Source organism: Pseudovirgaria hyperparasitica, assembly GCF_010093815.1.
Source record: "Pseudovirgaria hyperparasitica strain CBS 121739 unplaced genomic scaffold EJ05scaffold_15, whole genome shotgun sequence".
Lineage (NCBI taxonomy): Eukaryota > Fungi > Ascomycota > Dothideomycetes > Acrospermales > Acrospermaceae > Pseudovirgaria > Pseudovirgaria hyperparasitica.
Genome location: NW_022985563.1, coordinates 398,367 through 416,797, shown reverse-complemented (window position 1 = coordinate 416,797; position 18,431 = coordinate 398,367). Strand labels below are relative to the sequence as shown.

Below are 18,431 nucleotides of genomic sequence, written 5' to 3'. Positions count from 1 at the left end.
AACTGATGATTCCCCGTTGTGGCGCAAGATGTGGCGGCTTGACATCACGTGCTAGCGTAACCCCTTAGCGCGCTCCAGGGCCGTTGCCCAAACAATCCCACTCCACCTGTTGTGTCTGGGATCCACCGTCTTTGGAGCTGCTTCACTTCAATCTCAACGTCACGACAGTTGGACAATTGCACTATGGACTAACCCGCGATTGCTCCCCAGCTCACCAACTAACTTACTAACGGCAGGTCTAGGATCAACTCTAGAGAATTCTCGTTGAAGAGGTATGTCCACCGCCAGCATCGCGACCTTTTCGATTGAAGACGACTAAACATCATGTAGCTCTCCCCAAGCTCGGTCATGGCTTCTGCACCTGCAACCCCGAAAGCCGCCTCGGCTACACCTACGGGAGCATGGCGGCATCCCCGGCTTGACGAGATCAACAAGCGCATCGGCGCAAAGACGTTCAACGAACAGAACGTACACGCCATTGTGTGGAATGCTCTCGCCTTCATCTCGACCTTTGTCGTTCCACACATCTTGTATCGCTTCATACCGTTCATGTACGATGTCCAAGAGCTGCTTTCTGCCAGCACGAGTATTGACAGGCGCCTAGATTCAACCTTTTCCCTGCGTCCAGCACCAAGCTTGGCTACTTGTATTGGGCGGTCAGAGCTGTGTTTCTAGGCAATGCTATCTATGCGTTGAAGCCGCTCTACACAAAGGCCGACGACCTCTCCGACATACCGCTCACTCCGTCCCAGCGCGCCCTGCTCGGACTTCCTCCTTCGAACGCACCTTTGACGCCGGGCTCGCAATACATAACTCCACCACGATACGCTAGATCGACACCTCGAAGCGCGTCTAGCCTTGGGAGCAGCGTCAGGGCTCAGCCTGGCACTGCGCGGTCGGCGAACTCGTCGCCCCTCGCAGGCCGTGGGCAAGAGAGCAACTCTTTCTCTCCATCGCCGCTCAAGCGGGATTCCAGTCCTTTGTTGAAGCGTCGGACTGGCGAGGACGCAACCCGAAGACTGAGCTACGGATCACAAAGCCCACTGGCGGTTAGTCACTTTATGGACTCGACCACGAGCTTTGGCGGGAGCACTCCACCCACGCCGACACCAGCGTCGGCCAGTAAGCCCGCGAGCGTGGGCCTGAACAACAAGTGGCTGTACGAAAGGGGCAGAGGCAGTCCGTCACAACGATCTGTATTTACGTAGCGATTGGTGGGGATTGTGAGTGGTTGGATGTTGTACATTATCTAAATATCCGTTGCCTCGAAGCACACAATAGAACCAGTCAACCATCTTCGAATGACGAATCCTTTCAACAGCCGAACAACTTCGCGGTCCACCGTTCCACTATTCTACAATCGCAGTCACAAATTCCTCATTGAAGACGTCGGAGAGATCCCCAATCCGACTCAGCATCATACATATATCAATCACCCAATCACCCATCAAAGCGCAACCATAATACCAAACACAGCAGCAAAAGCCACCCCAAACCCAACCATCTCCCTACTAATCGCCGTCCCCACGCTCCCAGCCCCAGAACCCGGCGCACTCCCATCACCACCACCAGTCTGCACCGCCCCGCCCGTCACCTGCGCAACCCGCGTCTCCAGACTCGTATACACGCTCTCCGTCCCGCTCACCGTGGTAGTCACCACCGTCGCCGTCGTCGTCGCACTACACCCGCTCCACGTCGTCCAGTCCTGTGGCTGTCAGTACCAACACCTTCCATGACACACAGAACAAAGGGGGAAGTGAGCAAACCCAAAGCGAACAAAAGAAAGGCAAAAAAAAGTAAAATACTCACAGCCTCCCGACTCCAACTCCCACTCGTCCACCCCGCCCACTCCGAAGCAGGACAATCCCCATTCTCCCACCACCGCGTCCACGCTCCCTGAGCTGCCCCATCACTCATCCACCCCGCCCCCGAATGCGCCCACGGCCCCCACCCACCGCCAAACGGCCCTCCTCCACCCGCCGTCATGTGCGGCCCGTCTTTGCCTGTCCAGGGCCCGTTGTTGCCCCAGCTTTCACCATCATCACCATTATCACCATCACCATCACCATCATCACCATCTTCGCCAGGTTGAGTACTAGACGGCTTGGCAGTAGAGACAGACGTAGCCGTAACATCACCACAAAGCGACGCGACGCTCTGACGGACCTTGTCGCGCGCGTCGGTGGGACTGGCGCATGCGGGGGCGCTGGCGATGCAGGCGGAGACGGAGGAGAGGGCGGGGGGGTCGGCGCAGAGGGCGCGGATGTTGGTTTGGGAGAAGTCGGGGGCGCAGGGGGACTTGGGGGGTGTTAGATTGTGTTGAGGGGGGGGATGAGGGGAGGGAAAGGGGGAGGGGAAATGGGGGGGGAGGAGCGGGGAAGGGATAAGGGTGGGAGTGAGGAGGAAAAGAGGGACTTACGGCGCAGGATTCGGTCCAGGTCCAGTCTTTGTCTGCGGTGGCGAGGGGGATGGTGGTGAGGGTGAGGGAGATGGTGAGGGTGAGGAGGGATGGGAGTGGGGAGGGGGATTTCATTTTGGGTTTGTTGGGTTTTCTGGGTTTGTTGGTTGGTGGTTGGTGAGTGTTGTGGTGGTGGTTGTATGTGTGTATGAACAGAAGATGTAGTAGATACAGAAACAATACCCACGCAGGATCCAGGAAGGCTATATACGAGCCCACACGGCGTCTCTCTCCCTCTCTCTCTCTGCAAAACACCCGAACCCGCCTCTTCTCATGCGTCATGCATGGAGCCATGTACTCCAGCCCCCTCTGTCTCCGGGATATATCTCCGAGACGAACGACGGGCATGGAGGGAGACATGATGGCAATAGAGGAGAATAGAGGGCGGGTGTAGGATGAAAGCAGGACGATATAAACACAACAACATAACAACACCGGGATATAGACAACGCCGCAACACCATATCATCAGGCGAATAAAGAATAATACAAACACGTCATGTTACATATAATCCCGTTTCCCCCGAAGAAGGGACGTCATCTATACTATTCCATTACCACAAACCACACCACACACGCCCATAATTAACCCAGCCACTCACTCAATCAACACCTCACACAACTCCCCAAGCATACATACATACATCCATCCATCCCCATCACATCCACATCCCCACCAGACACTCTAGAATCACCCTCAAGCCAGATCATCGAGCAAATGAATGTGAATAACCAACGGAGTATCAGATTTCCTCGCGCGCAATCGGTCAATTAGCAAGGTGGTTGGTTGGTTGGTCGGGTGGCGGACGGATTGGGTTCGGAATTGCGGAATGCGGAATTCGGAGTTTATGGGGGGGGTGCGGGATGGGGAATTGAGGGTGGGGATCCATTTCGTGCCGTGCCATTGCCTTTCAATACATTCCATCCTATTCCATTCTATTTCGATACATTCCATTCTCGCTCAATATATTCCATTCCATCTTAATACATTCCATTCCATCTTAATACATTCCATTCCCTCTCAATACACTCCATACCCTCTCAACACACCCCATCCCATCCCATCCCACACTCTTCCCTACTATACTACACTCTACTTCGCCAAGCCACTCCTGTCCCGTAGCCAGGGGCGCAGTATCATAAAGTTATCATGCTGTGTGTGCCATGGCGATTCCTCGCAGCCAGTTAATTATACCGTGCTACGTACACACACGCACGGGGGCAGTATCTATCCATTGCAACGACAGACAGTATACAGTACAGTACCTCAAGAGAGGCTGGCGTGATTGGAGATTTCCCGGAAGGTGGATTGGGTGGTTGGGGCTGGGGTGTGTGATATAATGTATATCCGTATGACGTGTGACGTATGCCGCGCACCGGGATGGAGTGGAGATCCGGGGCTGTGGAGATGCGAAAGTTCCGGTTTTTTTTTGTTTTCTTTTTGTGTTATTCTTGTACCTACATAACTACCGTCCATTCATCGATCTCGTATCTGAGTTACTATATGGAGCTGAGTGTTGGGTGTTGATGTATTCATGATATCCTGCCACGGTCTGCGATGCGTGATCGTCCTCCCCCCTAATCTTCCCCATCCCCCTAATCTTCCCCATCCCATCCCCTCTCTCTTCTCCTCCTCTCCTCCTCCTCCCCAAACCCCCCTCCCAAACCCCAACCCTAAACGCACCCTAAAAAACAACCCCCTCCCTCCGCCCAACCCTCATCCGCACCGGCCCCCGCGGCCCCTCAATCTGCCACTGATTGCGATCCGGCGCCGGCAAACGTGCCAACGGCTCCCCTTTCAAATCCACGAGGGAAAAGTCGAACAGCGTGATGAAGGCAGCGAGGGTGGTTGTCATTTCGAGTTTTGCGAACTGTTGTTTTGTTATTAGTTTGTGTTCGTGGTTTGTGAATAGGTGGATCTGGGGAGTATACACATACCGCCTTCCCCAAACACGGATGCCGCGCCGCGCCCCAGCCCAAAAACGCAAGATGCGCACCCCTGTCCTCGGCACGCTCAGGCATATAGCGTCCCGGGTCCCAGCGGAGCGGGTCCGGGTATACGGATTCGTCGAGGTGGATGTCGGCTGTATGGTAGACCTAGTAGACCGTTTAGCACGTCTTCCTTTCTTCCTCTCCTTTCCCTTCCCTTCCCCTCGCCTGATACCCCGTCCAACATGCCAACACGACAAGACAAAACTCACCACAAACGTCCGATCAGGCACCACCTCCCCCCTCCCCAACCCCACCTCCCTGCCCGAGAAATTCGCCCTCAGCGCCGCACCCTGCATATGAATCCGCATCGTATCCCGAACACACCACTCCAAGACCGGAAACTCCGCCTCCCAAGCCTGAAGCGGAACCCCGCATATCCTGTCCAGCGTCCTCTGTCTCCGCCCCGGCACCTCCGCCTCCGGAACATGCCTATCAAGCGCACCGCGCACTTCCTCGCGCGCACGAGCCAACCAGACCGGATCCAAGGCAAGATAGCAGAGCGTCCAGGCGGTATTAAGCCCCGTATTAACCATCCCCGCGAAGAGGGCGCTGACGACGAAGCCGACGATTTTATCTGCTGTGTGGCCCTGGTCGAGGAGGGATTGGAGGGGGTCGTTGGGGCGGAGGCCGGAGGAGGCGATGCGGGCGCGGGCGACGGCGTCGATGAGTCTGTAGAGGCGGATGCCGGCGAGGAAGCGGGAGATGGAGGCGCGGGTGGGGATGCGCGGGTACATCATTGTGAGAGGGGTGGCGGATTTGTCGATTGCGGCGAAGTTGGAGAGGATGGAGGCGAGGTTGGTGGGGTTGTCGGCGAGGGCGTCGCAGGCGAAGGTGCGGGTTGTGAGTTGGGCGATGTGGGCGTAGATGGTGGCGAAGGGGTCGATTGTTTGGGGGGATGAAGAGGGGGTGGTGGTGGCGAGGGTGGAGAGGTTGGCGCGGACGTCTTTGAGGATGCGGGCGAGGAGGGAGGGCATGTTTTCGCGCTTGAGGAGGCGGGTTAGGGTGGTGAGGATGTAGTTTGATTGTTTGCTTGGGTCTTTGTCGTCGGGGGCCATGGGGTCGACGTCGGGGGATTGGCCGAAGAGGACGGCGTATCTGGGGGGTGGAGGTTGTCAAAAGATGAGTTCAGGATTTACTGTCGGGGTGATATGATACGCACCCTTTGCTCATGTCCAGCTGCTTGCTCTCGAAAAACACCTTCCGGCCCTCGGGACCGCTGAGCCCGATGATGGGAAGCCGGCCAACATGGAAGGACCACATCCCCGTGGCGCTCCGGGCCGCCGCGTCTCTGAAAAAGTCCCAGCGCTTGCTAAAGTACGCCCGCGTGCCGACCACCCAGCGGTCCTCATGATGGAGTTTCGGAGCATTCTCCGGGAAGCCTGGTTGCTGGAGTAGATATGTTGCTAGTGTGGAGAGTAGGATGAGAGCGACGAGCACGGCAGCTTTCACGGAGCCGTCGGTCGCGGCCCACGTCTTGACAGTATCCATATCTTGTGATTTTTGGGATGCTGGAGATGGAGGGAACTTGGGAGGGCTGTGAGGGGATTCATGATGAGCGCCGTCTTTAGTAAACGTTCATGTAGCACTTGTGCTTGTGAAGTGACGTTAGTTACCGTAGCGGTGCGCCCGGACTCAGAGCCATCCGAGATCCATCTGGCACAGCACAACACCGGGGAAACGGCGGTAGTACTCCTATTCCATCCGATGGTAAGATGGATCCGCTGGTTGCCTAAAGCTAGGCAGTCTTAGTGCCTCCCTATCGATGGACCCCTCGGACGTGTACCATCTCTTTCTTTCCTAGCAACCTATAATAACTCACACGCTTACATTAAACATATATAGCTACTTGTAGTTTATATATAAGACGCTACAAGGAAGAAACGGTATAAGAATAGTGAATAGTCCTATCTTCTTTCCATAGCAAAAAGAGTAACATTCTTCTTCTTCTTCTTCTTCTTCTTCTTCTTCTTCTTTTTCGTCCCGCGGAACAAAATACTCGCTGATCCCGGACGTGCGTGCATGTTGGAGAGGGAGTTGAGAGATGAGATGCATTTGGGTAGACGGAGAGCTGGCAGACACTTGGTTCGTGTGTTCTGAGTGATACTAGTGCACGTAGCATGGCTCACGCTACAAGAGTGTGGCGTTTTGTTTAATCTATCTGCTGTGCACGATAGGTCGGCTACATATACATGTACATGTCCATCTCCCTTCCCATCTCCACGCTCTCGTTCCCATTCTTCTACAGTGATGCATCCCCCCCCGCATCAGGTCAAATCCCAATCCACAGCCTCCTCCCCGGAAAGAACGCGCCCAAGTCCAGCACACTCTCCTGCCAATAGCGCCATCCAAAGCTCGCCAGCGTACACGCCCAAAACGTCCACCCGCCACTCACAAACGCCACACCCTGCTGCCAATCCCCCGGCGTGTGCCAGGTACCACCGTACAAAAACACCACGCCCAGGGCCATCTTGCTCACGGGACTGACGCGGAACGGGCGGACGAGTTGGGAGGCGTACAGCAGGGGATAGTACAGCGGGCTGAGCTGGGCGCGGGTCAGGGCGGACCAGGACCAGAGCGGGGCGTGCGGGTGCGGGTGCGGCGAGAGGAGGATGTCAAAGGTGGTCATGAGGTCGTAGAGGAAGAGGCGGAAGGAGATGCGTGCGGTGAAGGCGAGGGACCAGGTTTGCAGACTGGGGGAGAGCGAGCTGCGGATTGAGGGTGGGAGGATGGCGGTGAGGGCGGCGACTAGGACGAGGGGGAGGAGGTAGAATGCGGCCGTTGTGAGGGCGATGCGGAGGGGGGAGACGTAGGGTCGGGGGACTGGCGGTGGCATTGCGAGGGCACGCTTTTGGGCGCTCGAGGGGAGGCCTAGGTGGGAGTGTGAACGGGAATTGATCGGGATTGAAGACCGTGGCAGGATTGACCATCCGGTTGTGTCGGGGAGAGAGAGGCATATCGTGAGCCGGGCTGAAGGGAGAAGAGTTCGCTCGATCTGGTCTGGGTATCAGCATGTTGAGATATCAAAGGCGTCTCGACCGAGTCTCGGGTCTCGGATGTGTGATGTTCGAGTAGGCTTCCATCATTCAATCGTGACCGAACCTGAAAATAAAAAGACCCACCTCACGAATAGTGCTCTGCAAGTAGTTGACCGGATACGCTCTTGGGAACACGACTGTCAAGTGTCTGGTCTCCCACGCCAGCAGATTGTCCTCATTGATGTTGCTGAACGGAGCGAGTGGCCAGTGCCATGACCGCTCCGGCCATGGCAGATATCCCGACGGAATCAAAAAGTCGATGAACGGCTGTACCGTGACGGTAAGATCAGGAACGGACTGCAGCGTCGCGGTCGAGATCAGATTCTCGAGGCACCATTTTGTATTCTGATAGTCCTGGCCGTTCCCACGACGATTGCTCCTCCACAGGAGAACGACACACCTGGGCAGCAAGGCAGGCAACAGCAATGGCTTCTTCTCCAGTCGAGCACGTGCTTCGGCATAAGTCCGACGGTTCAGCAAGAAGATGGTTGGAGTCCGCTTTGGCGACGCCTGGGCAACGACGGCATCCCACACTTCCTTGTCGTAGATGGCGGGACCTTTGGGGGTCCGATGGTTGAGTTTCTGCTGTACCTGACGATGGATGCGTTCAATGGTTCGTCCAACGTCGTTCCAGTCGGCCGCGTAATCGTAGATGGAGTTTCGAATCTCGCCCGGGAGTGCCAAGAACGGAGAAGGCTTCGGTGGCTCCGCGAGCTCCATTGATTCGCGGGACGGGTGTAGTGCTTCCATGCTTGCGGTTGGATTGGAGAAGGCCGGGGGAAGGAAAGGTGTACCAGGTGGCAGTATCGAGACGACAATTGGGTTTGTTTGTTGTAAGAGAAGTCGGCAAGTGAAGAAGGCATAGGGAGATGGGTTCAGGCGTGGGCGTGGCAAAGTGTATTGAAGTGAGTTGCTACCAAAGTTTGGTGGTTGCAACAGTTGCGAAGGATTCAGCACGACGTCACGCGCAGATCCGCGGTGGGGACAGAAATAGCGGTACCTCAACGACTGGGCTGCGTAGGACTGATACCTCTGTCTGGCAGCCCGCCCCAGGTCCCATCACACGTGCGATCCTTCGCGCTGAAGTCGAGGCAGCAATTACGAAAAATATAGATACGACGACACGATCTGCCGGAGGATACGGTGTACGGGACTCTGATTGAGGTTGACTGCTGTGGGCTGCTCAACAGCTCCATGTTGCTGGCTGGCGGTCGATCGTTGGGGTCCGTTCATGCATAGGACGAGTTAAGTAAGCACAGCCAAATATAGAGACGGCGAGCTCGAAATAGTAGCACAAGCAGCACCCGTTGAGGATTGAAATGCTTTTTGCTTGATGCGGTGTTGCATGTTTCCGACGACAGGGCTGTCTGTATGGGTCAGCAATCACCTGCATACAGCAGCAAACATGCCAATGGGGACGTGCGGCTTGAAGACAGTAAGGTGATGCTCTAACCAAATCCAACCAACTCGCGAAACGTGTTGAGGCAGCGAAATTGCATGCAAGACACGCACGTTTCAACCGAGCATTGTCGTGCAAGAGAGTGTCGTGCAAGAGTGTGTCGTGCAAAGAGAGCAAAGTGTATTCATCGCGTGCCGGCGAGGGAGGCTTGCGCACGCGACAGCATGCAGCCGGGCGGGTCTGTCAATAATGCGTGGTGCCGGAGCCTGAGCCTGAGCCTGAGCCTACTACTAACCAACAACCCAGGTAGCCTAAGCTGTAGCTGATTTAATTAGTGCCGAAGAGGGGGTGAATCTAGAATCTGATCTTAGTGTCCAGCCAGCACTATTTCCTATTGAAACGCGCAGGACGTATTAAGGGAGAGGTGCCGTGTATTGTAGTTGTTTGACGGACGGGTGGCGTGGAGATGGCGGAGCGAGGTGGTAAGTAGGTAAGGGGCAGGACCCGTAGACCAACCGGATTCGGACATGATAGGATAGGAGGTGTGCAGTGTGCGTGGAGTCTACGATTAATTATTCCTGGGACCAAGTTTCGACGCTACTATGATTAAGCAAAGGACCAAGACTTGTCACCAATTAATACCAACGACGATGAATATTCTATTTTACCTTTCAAGGAGTTCATCGGCGACTTTTGGCCTGGTGGATCTTCCATCGTCCCATCATCATCTAAGATAGAGCACCGACACACGCGAAGAAAAGCAGAAGCCAGGGATGGGCGTCTTGAGAGTCTTGACCCTGATCTCTCGCGAAAGATCAGATGGTTCAGGAGATCTAGAGGACCCCTCCCCGGTTTTTATTTTATTTTATTGTTTTTCTTTTTTGCCTGATTTGTAGAACTGGCGGAGTAGGTAATTATTAGGTGGTGCTGGGTGAAGCTAGAGGGACGGGCGATGGATTGAGATGCTGGGTTGTCGGTGGTGTAGTGATAGTGGTATATACGCACGCGCCCACGGTTGAAATGAGAGAGATCAGTACTGTAGACCCCCCTACCTATGCACGCAGACCGAGGCAGGTAATTAGCGAAGAAGGGCAAACAAAAAGGCGATTGATTAATTCGGAGGAGAAGTGCAAGTTTTAAGAAGGTATGACAGTATCAGTTTAGAGAGTTGAGAGATTGATTAGGTTGTTGGGTTCATGCACATAATTATTGGCGTTGTGTGTGGCATGTAGTAGTGTAGGTAGGGAGGGTTGGTTAGGGCTGCGGGCTCAGCGGGATCCCTGTAGGCTGTCTGTCTGGCTGTCTGGCTGTCTGTCTCTCCTGTTGCTCTGTCCATGGCCATGTGGATTGATGGATGGCGCAAGGCTGATTGAGTGAGTAAAGTGAAGATGGAGAATCGTGTGACGCTGGATTGCTCGATTCTGCAGTCTAATCTCCACACAACGGAGTTTTCCTGTGTCTCATCGCGCAGTCTTGGACTTGCGCACAGGAAGCAATACCTCTTTCTCAGTCCCTCTCTCTCTCTCTCTCTCTCTCTCTCTCTCTCTCCACGTCGACAAGTTTGTGGTCAGCATGGATGTATAGTGTATGTAATTAGCAGCATGGATGGCCCCCTACAGAATTGGCGGTGGACCATGACACATTGTCAGCCCTGGAGACTGGAGAGAGAGCCAAACTCGTCTGTGTTTTCTAGGGGAGGGGTGCAGGCCCTTCTTTAAGCCTTTTTCTTAGCTCTGAGCCTCGACCTTGAGCTTAGGGGGACAGATCCGGTAGTGGCAGCCTAGTAGCAGCCAAGCAGCAGCCAAGCAGCAGCCTATTCTTGCTGACCCACCCGCCCATTCTCGCGCCGTCGACCGCCCACGTTGCCCTGACTTGCCCTGACTTGCCCTGACTCCACCTCAATAGTCGGCTTAATAGCCGTCACTGTCACTGTCACCACCACCACAACTCCAGGATGACTGACGCACACACACACACACATCACTGATCACTATCACTGAACAGGAGCCTCGCCAGTGCCCGTGTCCCCCCCCTCCCTAACAAACCTAGTCGCACATCCCAATTCCCATTCCTTTCTGTCTGTCTGTGTGTGTGTGTGTGTGTCTCTCTCTCTCGTCTGGCTTGTCTTCTTCTTGATTGATTGATCAATTAATGAATGCCTGATACTCTCCGTGCTGCTGCATGGCAGTGCATGCAACCTGCATCGTGCAGACAGCCTACAGTAGTAGCATGTAGCATGTAGTCGAGGCACAGGACAGGCACACACACGCACCGGAGTCACACCCGACGGACAGACTGCTCTACACTTCTATTAGCTTGCTGCATGTCATTCCCCTCCCTGACGCCCTACACACAACCAAGACAACAACAACAACCATCATCATAATCGAACATGATTCTAATAATTAGTTACTGTCTTTCTTCTTCCTCTGCTTTTGGCGGGAGGATTGATAGCCTGGCCGCACGCTGGACTGTGCTGCTGCTGCTGCTGCTGCTGCTGCCAGCTAGGCCCCCCCCTTCACCTACGCTGCTGGCCAAGAGTCAAGAGTCCGACAGGGAACAGGCAGCATACCACCCACCATACATCCCATAATTACTCTTTCACTCAATTCCATCACTTCCTTTCCTTCTCTTGCATCCTTCGTCCTGTCGCTTTTTCTAATATTATAATCCCATGCCAATTGCTCGCTGTCCATTGACCTGTCTGTCGGTCCTGACCTGTCAAAACTACGCCACCACACCCTTGACTTCCTGACGCCCTTCTCTCTACTACTACTACTTACTACTACTACTACTACTACTACTACTACTACTACTACTACTACTACTCCTACCACTAATACTACTCCTCCTCCTATAGCTACTACAGCCAACTGCATCTACATCTACAACCTCCTCCCCACATTCTATTCCCTTCTTCTTCTTCTACTACTACTACCGCTCCTACAACTCCCTGTATAATCCCTCTCCTCCCCCCTCCGCGGCCGTGGTCTCCCCCTGTCGCCTCATATCTCGCCGTAAATCCCCTTCTTCGCTCCACCACCCCTACCGGACTTTGGATGTGCGCTCGACTACTCCTCTGGGACCGTCATTCCTCCACCCCTCCATCCTCCCTGCGGTCTCGCCTCTTCTGTAATACCTCGCTTCCCTCTCCTACTTACCATTACCCTTCTTCCATCATGCGAGCTGGCCTCTAGATCTTCCACTTTCAATTCCTCCATACCCTCTCGACCTGCCGACTCTTCGTCCCTGCAGCCAGCACCTCCGCGAAACGAGACCACTCCTCCAAACTCCCTCTTGTCACATCAATCCTCCGACCGACGCCTACATACCCGCCTGTGGGTCGTCTTGACATGCACCTACAATGGGACGAAGCTCAAGATTCGGTTTCACTCGGCGCAAGAGCAATGCTTCATCCAATCTCGTCACCGAAGAGAGGGTCCCAATCGTGCGGATAGATGGCTCCATAAGCAATTCAAAGGCAGAGAGGCTGCTGGGTCATGCACGTCTGCCCGTCACCACTCCAACTTCCTCGCCGGCTCCATTGCACACCGCCACACCCTCACACCACCACCACCACCACAACAACAGCAGACGACTTGCACCCAACCTACCTATACCTGCCACCACTGCCGACCTCTCGTATGAGCCCGAAGCAACACCCTACGACTCGACCGAACGACTGGTTCTGCCCCCTCAACTCGGCAGTCTGCGTCCCCCGACTGGCTCTCGCGCTTCCTCCAATGCCCTTGGTATCGAAGACTACTCTGCCATATCCTCAGTCACTACTTCCACCCTCCATCATGTCTCGCACAAGAACTCCTCTTCGACAATCCGTTCCTACTACGACTCCAAACGGATACCCCTCTCCGTTTCGCAGCAGACGTCCAACTCGGCTGTGAGAGACATGGCCCTGAGGAAAGGATATACCCCTGTGCACATCTCGACCGCGGATGAGGACTCGAAATCAACAACATCTGCTTCTACAGCATCAAAATCACGGAAAGAAAAGTCGTCACGCAAGCCATCCAGGCTGGACCTGTCCAAGCTCTTTCCCAGACCCAGGGCCCATCAGCATGACCACAATGGTCTCCTCTCACCGAACAAGTTTGTAAACTCTCCCTCACAAATCTCCCTCTCGTCCGAATACTTTGCTCGGGGCCAAAATCAATACACCAAATCCATTCGAAGCCAAGCCTCGACCGACAGCTCTCTCCGCCAACCATCACCAAACATTCGCTCGGCAGATCCACTGGAGCGTGCCAAGACAAATGTCAGGAGACCTCCCAAGGGCGTCCAGCACTGGTTCGACGCCCTGTCGAGTGACGAAGACGACACTGCCGACACACCAACCCCTACCGAACAAGTGCCGATCAAGCTGCCGAGGCGCAAGAGCTCTTTGGGCAAAGTCTTGGTCAATGGTCAAGCCTTGCAGTGGGAAAAGTATCAAATGTCTGGTAACCAAGATCTTGCGCGGAAAGAGCCGGCTCCTTCAGACATCATCTCTCCCACTCAGCAGCAGAGACCCGCATATCCCTCTCGCAAGTCGAGCGCCTATTCGGTCACTAGTAATCTGACTGAAGCTGCTTCTGCCAGGACCAAAGAAAGCCGCATGGCCCAACTGGACTTGAGAACGACAAGCGCCCTGTCCATGTCATCATCAGAAGGCGACAACGGAGAAGACACCGCGTCCGCTGCCGTTCCTCTTCCGACCCCTGTGCAGATTCCGGTCAGGGAAAGTCTCATGTCCAGTGCTGAAGGCGAGATCATCATAGGGAAAGCGCATGCTTATGAGGTGACACCCGGTGCTTTGAGACACCCTTCAAACCGGAGCAACGTCAGTGCTCGGACTACGTCTTCCAGTAAAGCTGGTACGATACAGATGGTGTACGCGCCGGCACCATCGCTGCCGCTACCGCAAACCGACCATGCCTCCTCACGCCGCGCTGACCTCCTCCCATCAAGAAGCAGGAGTGTCTCGCGGCACGAATCCTCTTCCACCCGCGACGACAGGGCCCGTCCTCGAACCTCGGGACTTGACATGACGACCGAGACGGAAGGACTGCGTGCAGAGTCAGAAAGTATCCGTAGCAGCAAATCGGCAAAGAGTGAAACACGATCACGTGATGGCCACAAGTTGATGGCTGTCACCGAAGAAGAAGAGGCTTTGCTCGAAATGATGCGCCAGAAGCGAGCTGCAATGGCCAAGCAGAGCTTCAGTCAAGGCTTCCAAACGGCGATTGGCATGGGCAGATATTCTCGACAAGACGCCTCGGATGACAAGCCGACAGACGAACAACAACTACTCGCTGATAAGACGACTGATACCACCGGTACCTCTGCCGTTTCTCAAGCAGTCTCTCCTTCGACTGAGATGATCAACGCCTTCCCAGCTGCCCCTACACCCATAACATCCACCTTCTTCTCCGACGCTGCCACTCCATCGCCCCCTCGTGATCGAGTGCCCCTACCGCAGACCGATAAGCATCGCCCATCGCGCATCATAACCTCGAGTAGGGTCAGTAGCTCCGACATTCTTCGTAGTGGCGCACTTGGCCAAAACCCCGTCCCTGTTGCCTCCAGTGGCGGCCCCAAGAACTGCTCCCACACCTGGCGAGACGCCGTCACCAGCGACGCCCGCCCGGCTACTGCCCCGTCTTATGCCGCCCAACTCGACCACCACCACCACCACCAACCCCTCCCATCCCCGTCCAACACTGGAAGCATTGCCTCGGCGAGCATCTCTGCCCCCTCGCCACTCCCTTCGCCCGCCACCCCTGGCACCACGGACGACGACGATCTTCGCGTCAAAGTTGCCAACAGCGAGCCCAGTCTCAGCGGCGATGACGACAGCGTCATTCCCGCCCATTCCGTCGTCGATTTTATATCTCCTGTCTCCAGCACCAACCGCGTCTCCCTGGTTGGCCTTTCCGAGAAAGGCAGCCAGTCCACCCTCGGCATGCCAGGTCGCGGAGGCGGAGGAGGCGGAGGAGGCGGAGGAGCACCTCCAACAGCTTTGCGCGAGTGCTCACTGGACCATGCCCTCGATCTCCATGCCATCCCCGTCCGCACGGCCTCGCGGCGCACAAACGCATCCACGCTTAGTGGAAGGAGCGCGGGCAGCCGGTCGAGTGTGCGGCGCGAGAGCAAGATGTTCCGCAACGTGAACCGCGAAAGTCTGGCCCCGACCGTAGACACGCGGTGTAGCGTGAGCGAGGACGTGCTTGCGGCGTGGGGCAGCCTGGGCGGATGGAGAGACTATGACTTGGGCGGCAGTGCAAAGAAGGGGAGGGTCTGATTCTCTTTTTTTTTTTTTTTTTTTTCGATCTCGGGACTTTTCTCATGTTTGTATAGTGAGCGTGGCGCTTTGTTTTTGCTTGTTGTTCTTGGGCGTCTCTGTCAGCAGCAGTTTCAAGGCGTTTTGACATCGCCGCATCGTCTGTCTCTCTTTCGTTTGTTCCAAATGACCGGTTGCATCGCACGGATTTGAATGGCAGAAGGGGGGAGAGCGGAAAGCCCATGTTCATATACCCCGAGGCTCGTCGTCGTCATCCTCGTCGACGATGGCGCTCATTGTCACGGCGATTTATCACGCCTGTTGTACCAACAAAAGTTGCTTGAGAGAGTATACAGTAATGAAGACGGAGCTGGAACTTGTCCCGAACGAACGAACGGCGGAGAGAGGAGTTGCAGCAGCAGCTTGTTGTATGCCACACATGTCTAGTCATGTATGATGGGGGGCCTGGACAGAGTGAAGACTCGGGGCTTTTTTGCATAGAGGTATTGGTTGTTGGGCGATTGTAGTAGACGTGCGATTGTAATAGATATGACGACTCTGACCTGCTCTACGTTCTACCCGGGATCTGGTGGATTTGCTGACAACAAGCTCATGATCTGCACCAGGTACACATGCGGCGCTGACTCGAGAGCCGAGATTTCTCAACAGCCTAATCGAACAACGCATGTTGAGTCACTTTGTCACTTGCACGTAGGATGTATGTATGACTCGAATATTCAAGACTATAACTCTCCAAGGCTTGTGCGCGCATATATGACTCAGCCTCCACCCATCGGGACTCGGAGCGACGTCATTCCACAACCCACCGACATCTTTCCCCCAAACTCTATAAAACCTTCTATAAGACCAACCCCCCCCCCCCCCGTAAGTGATAAGAAACCCACAACACCACAACAAATCCCAAAAATGCAACCCAAAGACCCCCAACCACCACCACCACCCCCCAGAAAGCCCAATCCCACAGCAGCACCACCCACAGCACCACCCACAGCACCACCCACACCCCCCTCCCTCCATTCCCTCCCCCCCGAACTCCTCATCCAAATCACCACCCACCTCCCCACCGCCCAAGCCCTCGCCCGCCTATCCCAAACCTGCTCCACCCTCCACACCTTCGCCCGCGAAGAAGGGTGGCGCGTCTTTTTGCGGGCGCGCTTTCCCTCGCTTGCTGTCGAACCGCTGTCTCCGTGCGACGCCGAGGCAGCAGCGCGCTGTCTGACTGGTTTGTCGCGGTGTTGGGACCGACGGGCGTTTGTGGCTAGGTATGTTCGGCCGGTTGGGGGGGGGTGGTGGTGGTGTGGATGGTGGTGTGACGGGGAGGGTGGGCGAACAGACGATGGGGTTTCGGCCTTGTGTGGATGGGTTTGTGGGTGGGGGGGGGGGGGGGGGGGGGGGGGGGGGGGGGGGGGGGGGGTTGGGGGGGGTGGTTGTGGTGGTTGTGGTGGTGGTGAAGAGGAAGAGGAAGGGGAGGTTGACGTGTACGGGCGTAAAGTGAATTGGTTTACGTGGCGGCGGGAGGGAAGTCAGGAGGGCAGAGACGACATTACGACGTTGAAGGTTGTTAGGTCGTTGGAGGTGTCTGCCGAGGACAGAATCCTCATCGGCACACCACAGGGGTATCTCAGCCTGCTGCGCACGACACCCAGCGAACCCCGGATCCGGATCCAAGTCCGGCAGGACGCACTCTTCGAGACCCGAGCCCGTCATGTCCGGAGCTCCGATATATCAAACGAGCTTGTCGTCGCTGGTCTATCCGACTCCTGCCTCGCTCTGTACCCGCTTCCGAACAACAACAGCAACAGCAGCAACAACAGCACACCCCACCCAATCCCCCCCAACCACACCCTCGACATCCTCCCGCCAAACACCCGCAACCGCCGCATCTGGTCGTCAACCTTCCTCTCGCCTACCCGCGTTGCCGTCGGCCTCGGTGTCTCGACGGAGCCCCTGCATATCTACGCCGTCACGCCTACTGGTTTCCACCCTGTGCCCCTGCGCAAATATGCCTTTCATGCTGACGGGGATGAGGATGATGCCTCCTCTGTGCTGCTCTATAGTAGAGGTAAAGCAACGTCTGTGTATCCTGTTATTCCGCTTCCTGGTATGTCCTGCGCTGCGGGGCATGCTGTGGCTGGTGAGGTGTTTCTTTCTGGGTGCTATGATGGGGTGGTTCGGTTCGTTCCCCCATCCCCCCTCCCCCCCTTTTAACAACCATCTAACCCCCCAAAAACAGCCTCCACGACACCCGCTCCCCACACCAACACGTATCAACCTACACCGACCCGCACGACTCCTCCCCCGTCTACGCCCTCGCCTCGTCGCGGGCTGTGCGCGCCACTCCATGCTTAGGTTTTTCGATCTACGGGTGTCGGGCGGGCGGGCGTATTCTTATCTCTCTGCTGCTGCTTCTGCGGGTGCTTCTGGGTCTGGCGGGGATGGGGATGGGGATGCTGGGTCTGCTTCTGCTTCTGCGGGTGGGTCTAGCAGTGGGTATGCAAGTGGGAGTGAGTTTGGAAGTAAACCATACACCCTCTTCGCCAATCCCCGGAACAACAACAACACCACCACCACCACCACATACTCCCCAAACACACACCGCACAAACACACACCGCACAACAAACCGCACCCCCCGCCACCGCCGCACACGCGACTCTCCCGTCTACGCCCTCTGTCTGCCCTCATCCTTTTCCTCCTCGTCCTCCTTTTCCTCCCCTTCCTCGTCCTCATCCTTATCATCCCCGCTATCCCTCTACGCAGGCGTCGAAAATGCCGTGCTTAGTCTTGATTTTGTTGATGTTGGGGATTGGGGTGCGGGGCGTGCTGCGTATACTGGTAGTGGTCAGGGGACTGGAGGGAGGGACAGGGGGAGGGCAAGGGAGATGGAGATGGATATCAGACGCACGTGGGATCCGCGCGGGGATGTGTTGGAGTTGGGCATGTATGAGCATGGGGATGGGAGGTTGCGGGTGCAGAGGGGTGTTGGGGTTGGTGTGGGTGAGAGGGATGGGGATGGGGATTGTGGGGTTGATGGGCGGTGGGGTGATGTGTGATTGTTTGTTTGGAGGGTTGGGTTGGGTTGGTTGGGGGATTTTGTAGAGGGGGGTAGGGAGGGGGAGAGGGAGAGGTGTGTGCATGGATGGGCTTTCTTGAATGTGTTTGCCTGTTTGGTGGTGTATGATGGGACTTGATGCTAGATTAGATGCTGGATTAGATGCTGGATTCGATGCTGGATTAGATGCTGGATTAAA

At 55.7% G+C, this 18,431-nt stretch overlaps 6 protein-coding genes across 6 annotated transcripts; 3 read left to right on the top strand and 3 right to left on the bottom strand.

Annotated features, from left to right (window-relative positions):
* Positions 1–348: 348 nt before the first annotated feature.
* On the top strand, positions 349–1,208 carry EJ05DRAFT_503750 (uncharacterized protein; the record flags this gene model as incomplete). The annotated part of the gene is made up of 2 exons (XM_033747469.1): positions 349–551; positions 605–1,208. The coding sequence occupies 2 exons, from the start codon at positions 349–351 to the stop codon at positions 1,206–1,208; spliced, it is 807 nt and encodes a 268-aa protein (XP_033597257.1).
* A 651-nt stretch (positions 1,209–1,859) lies between these two features.
* On the bottom strand, positions 1,860–3,255 carry EJ05DRAFT_133918 (uncharacterized protein). The gene is made up of 2 exons (XM_033739173.1): positions 2,646–3,255; positions 1,860–2,298 (listed from the first exon to the last, which is right to left on the bottom strand). The coding sequence occupies exons 1-2, from the start codon at positions 2,924–2,926 to the stop codon at positions 1,983–1,985; spliced, it is 597 nt and encodes a 198-aa protein (XP_033597256.1). The 5' UTR covers positions 2,927–3,255; the 3' UTR covers positions 1,860–1,982.
* Positions 3,256–4,136: 881 nt separating this feature from the next.
* On the bottom strand, positions 4,137–6,059 carry EJ05DRAFT_513726 (cytochrome P450 6A1). The gene is made up of 4 exons (XM_033748459.1): positions 5,609–6,059; positions 4,659–5,544; positions 4,396–4,554; positions 4,137–4,328 (listed from the first exon to the last, which is right to left on the bottom strand). The coding sequence occupies exons 1-4, from the start codon at positions 5,935–5,937 to the stop codon at positions 4,143–4,145; spliced, it is 1,560 nt and encodes a 519-aa protein (XP_033597255.1). The 5' UTR covers positions 5,938–6,059; the 3' UTR covers positions 4,137–4,142.
* Positions 6,060–6,609: 550 nt separating this feature from the next.
* EJ05DRAFT_133870 (uncharacterized protein) lies at positions 6,610–8,359 on the bottom strand. Its single transcript, XM_033739172.1, has 2 exons — positions 7,569–8,359; positions 6,610–7,441 (listed from the first exon to the last, which is right to left on the bottom strand). The coding sequence occupies exons 1-2, from the start codon at positions 8,232–8,234 to the stop codon at positions 6,719–6,721; spliced, it is 1,389 nt and encodes a 462-aa protein (XP_033597254.1). The 5' UTR covers positions 8,235–8,359; the 3' UTR covers positions 6,610–6,718.
* A 3,888-nt stretch (positions 8,360–12,247) lies between these two features.
* EJ05DRAFT_488946 (uncharacterized protein) lies at positions 12,248–15,181 on the top strand (the record flags this gene model as incomplete). Its single annotated transcript, XM_033745755.1, has 1 exon — positions 12,248–15,181. The coding sequence occupies one exon, from the start codon at positions 12,248–12,250 to the stop codon at positions 15,179–15,181; it is 2,934 nt and encodes a 977-aa protein (XP_033597253.1).
* Positions 15,182–16,087: 906 nt separating this feature from the next.
* Positions 16,088–18,233, top strand: EJ05DRAFT_513723 (uncharacterized protein; the record flags this gene model as incomplete). The annotated part of the gene is made up of 3 exons (XM_033748458.1): positions 16,088–16,403; positions 16,674–17,350; positions 17,415–18,233. 3 exons carry the CDS (start codon positions 16,088–16,090, stop codon positions 18,231–18,233), a joined length of 1,812 nt encoding a protein of 603 aa, XP_033597252.1.
* Between the last annotated feature and the right edge of the window lie 198 nt (positions 18,234–18,431).

Coding starts and splice junctions, on each gene's coding strand:
- EJ05DRAFT_133870 (XM_033739172.1), bottom strand. CDS start 8,234: ATGGAAGCACTACACCCGTCCCGCGAATCAATGGAGCTCGCGGAGCCA. Junction 7,442..7,568: donor TGCAGAGCACTATTCGTGAG/GTGGGTCTTTTT, acceptor TACCCAGACCAG/ATCGAGCGAACTCTTCTCCC.
- EJ05DRAFT_513726 (XM_033748459.1), bottom strand. CDS start 5,937: ATGGATACTGTCAAGACGTGGGCCGCGACCGACGGCTCCGTGAAAGCT. Junction 5,545..5,608: donor CAGCTGGACATGAGCAAAGG/GTGCGTATCATA, acceptor TCCACCCCCCAG/ATACGCCGTCCTCTTCGGCC. Junction 4,555..4,658: donor TGCCTGATCGGACGTTTGTG/GTGAGTTTTGTC, acceptor ACGGTCTACTAG/GTCTACCATACAGCCGACAT.
- EJ05DRAFT_133918 (XM_033739173.1), bottom strand. CDS start 2,926: ATGATATGGTGTTGCGGCGTTGTCTATATCCCGGTGTTGTTATGTTGT. Junction 2,299..2,645: donor ATAGCCTTCCTGGATCCTGC/GTGGGTATTGTT, acceptor ACACCCCCCAAG/TCCCCCTGCGCCCCCGACTT.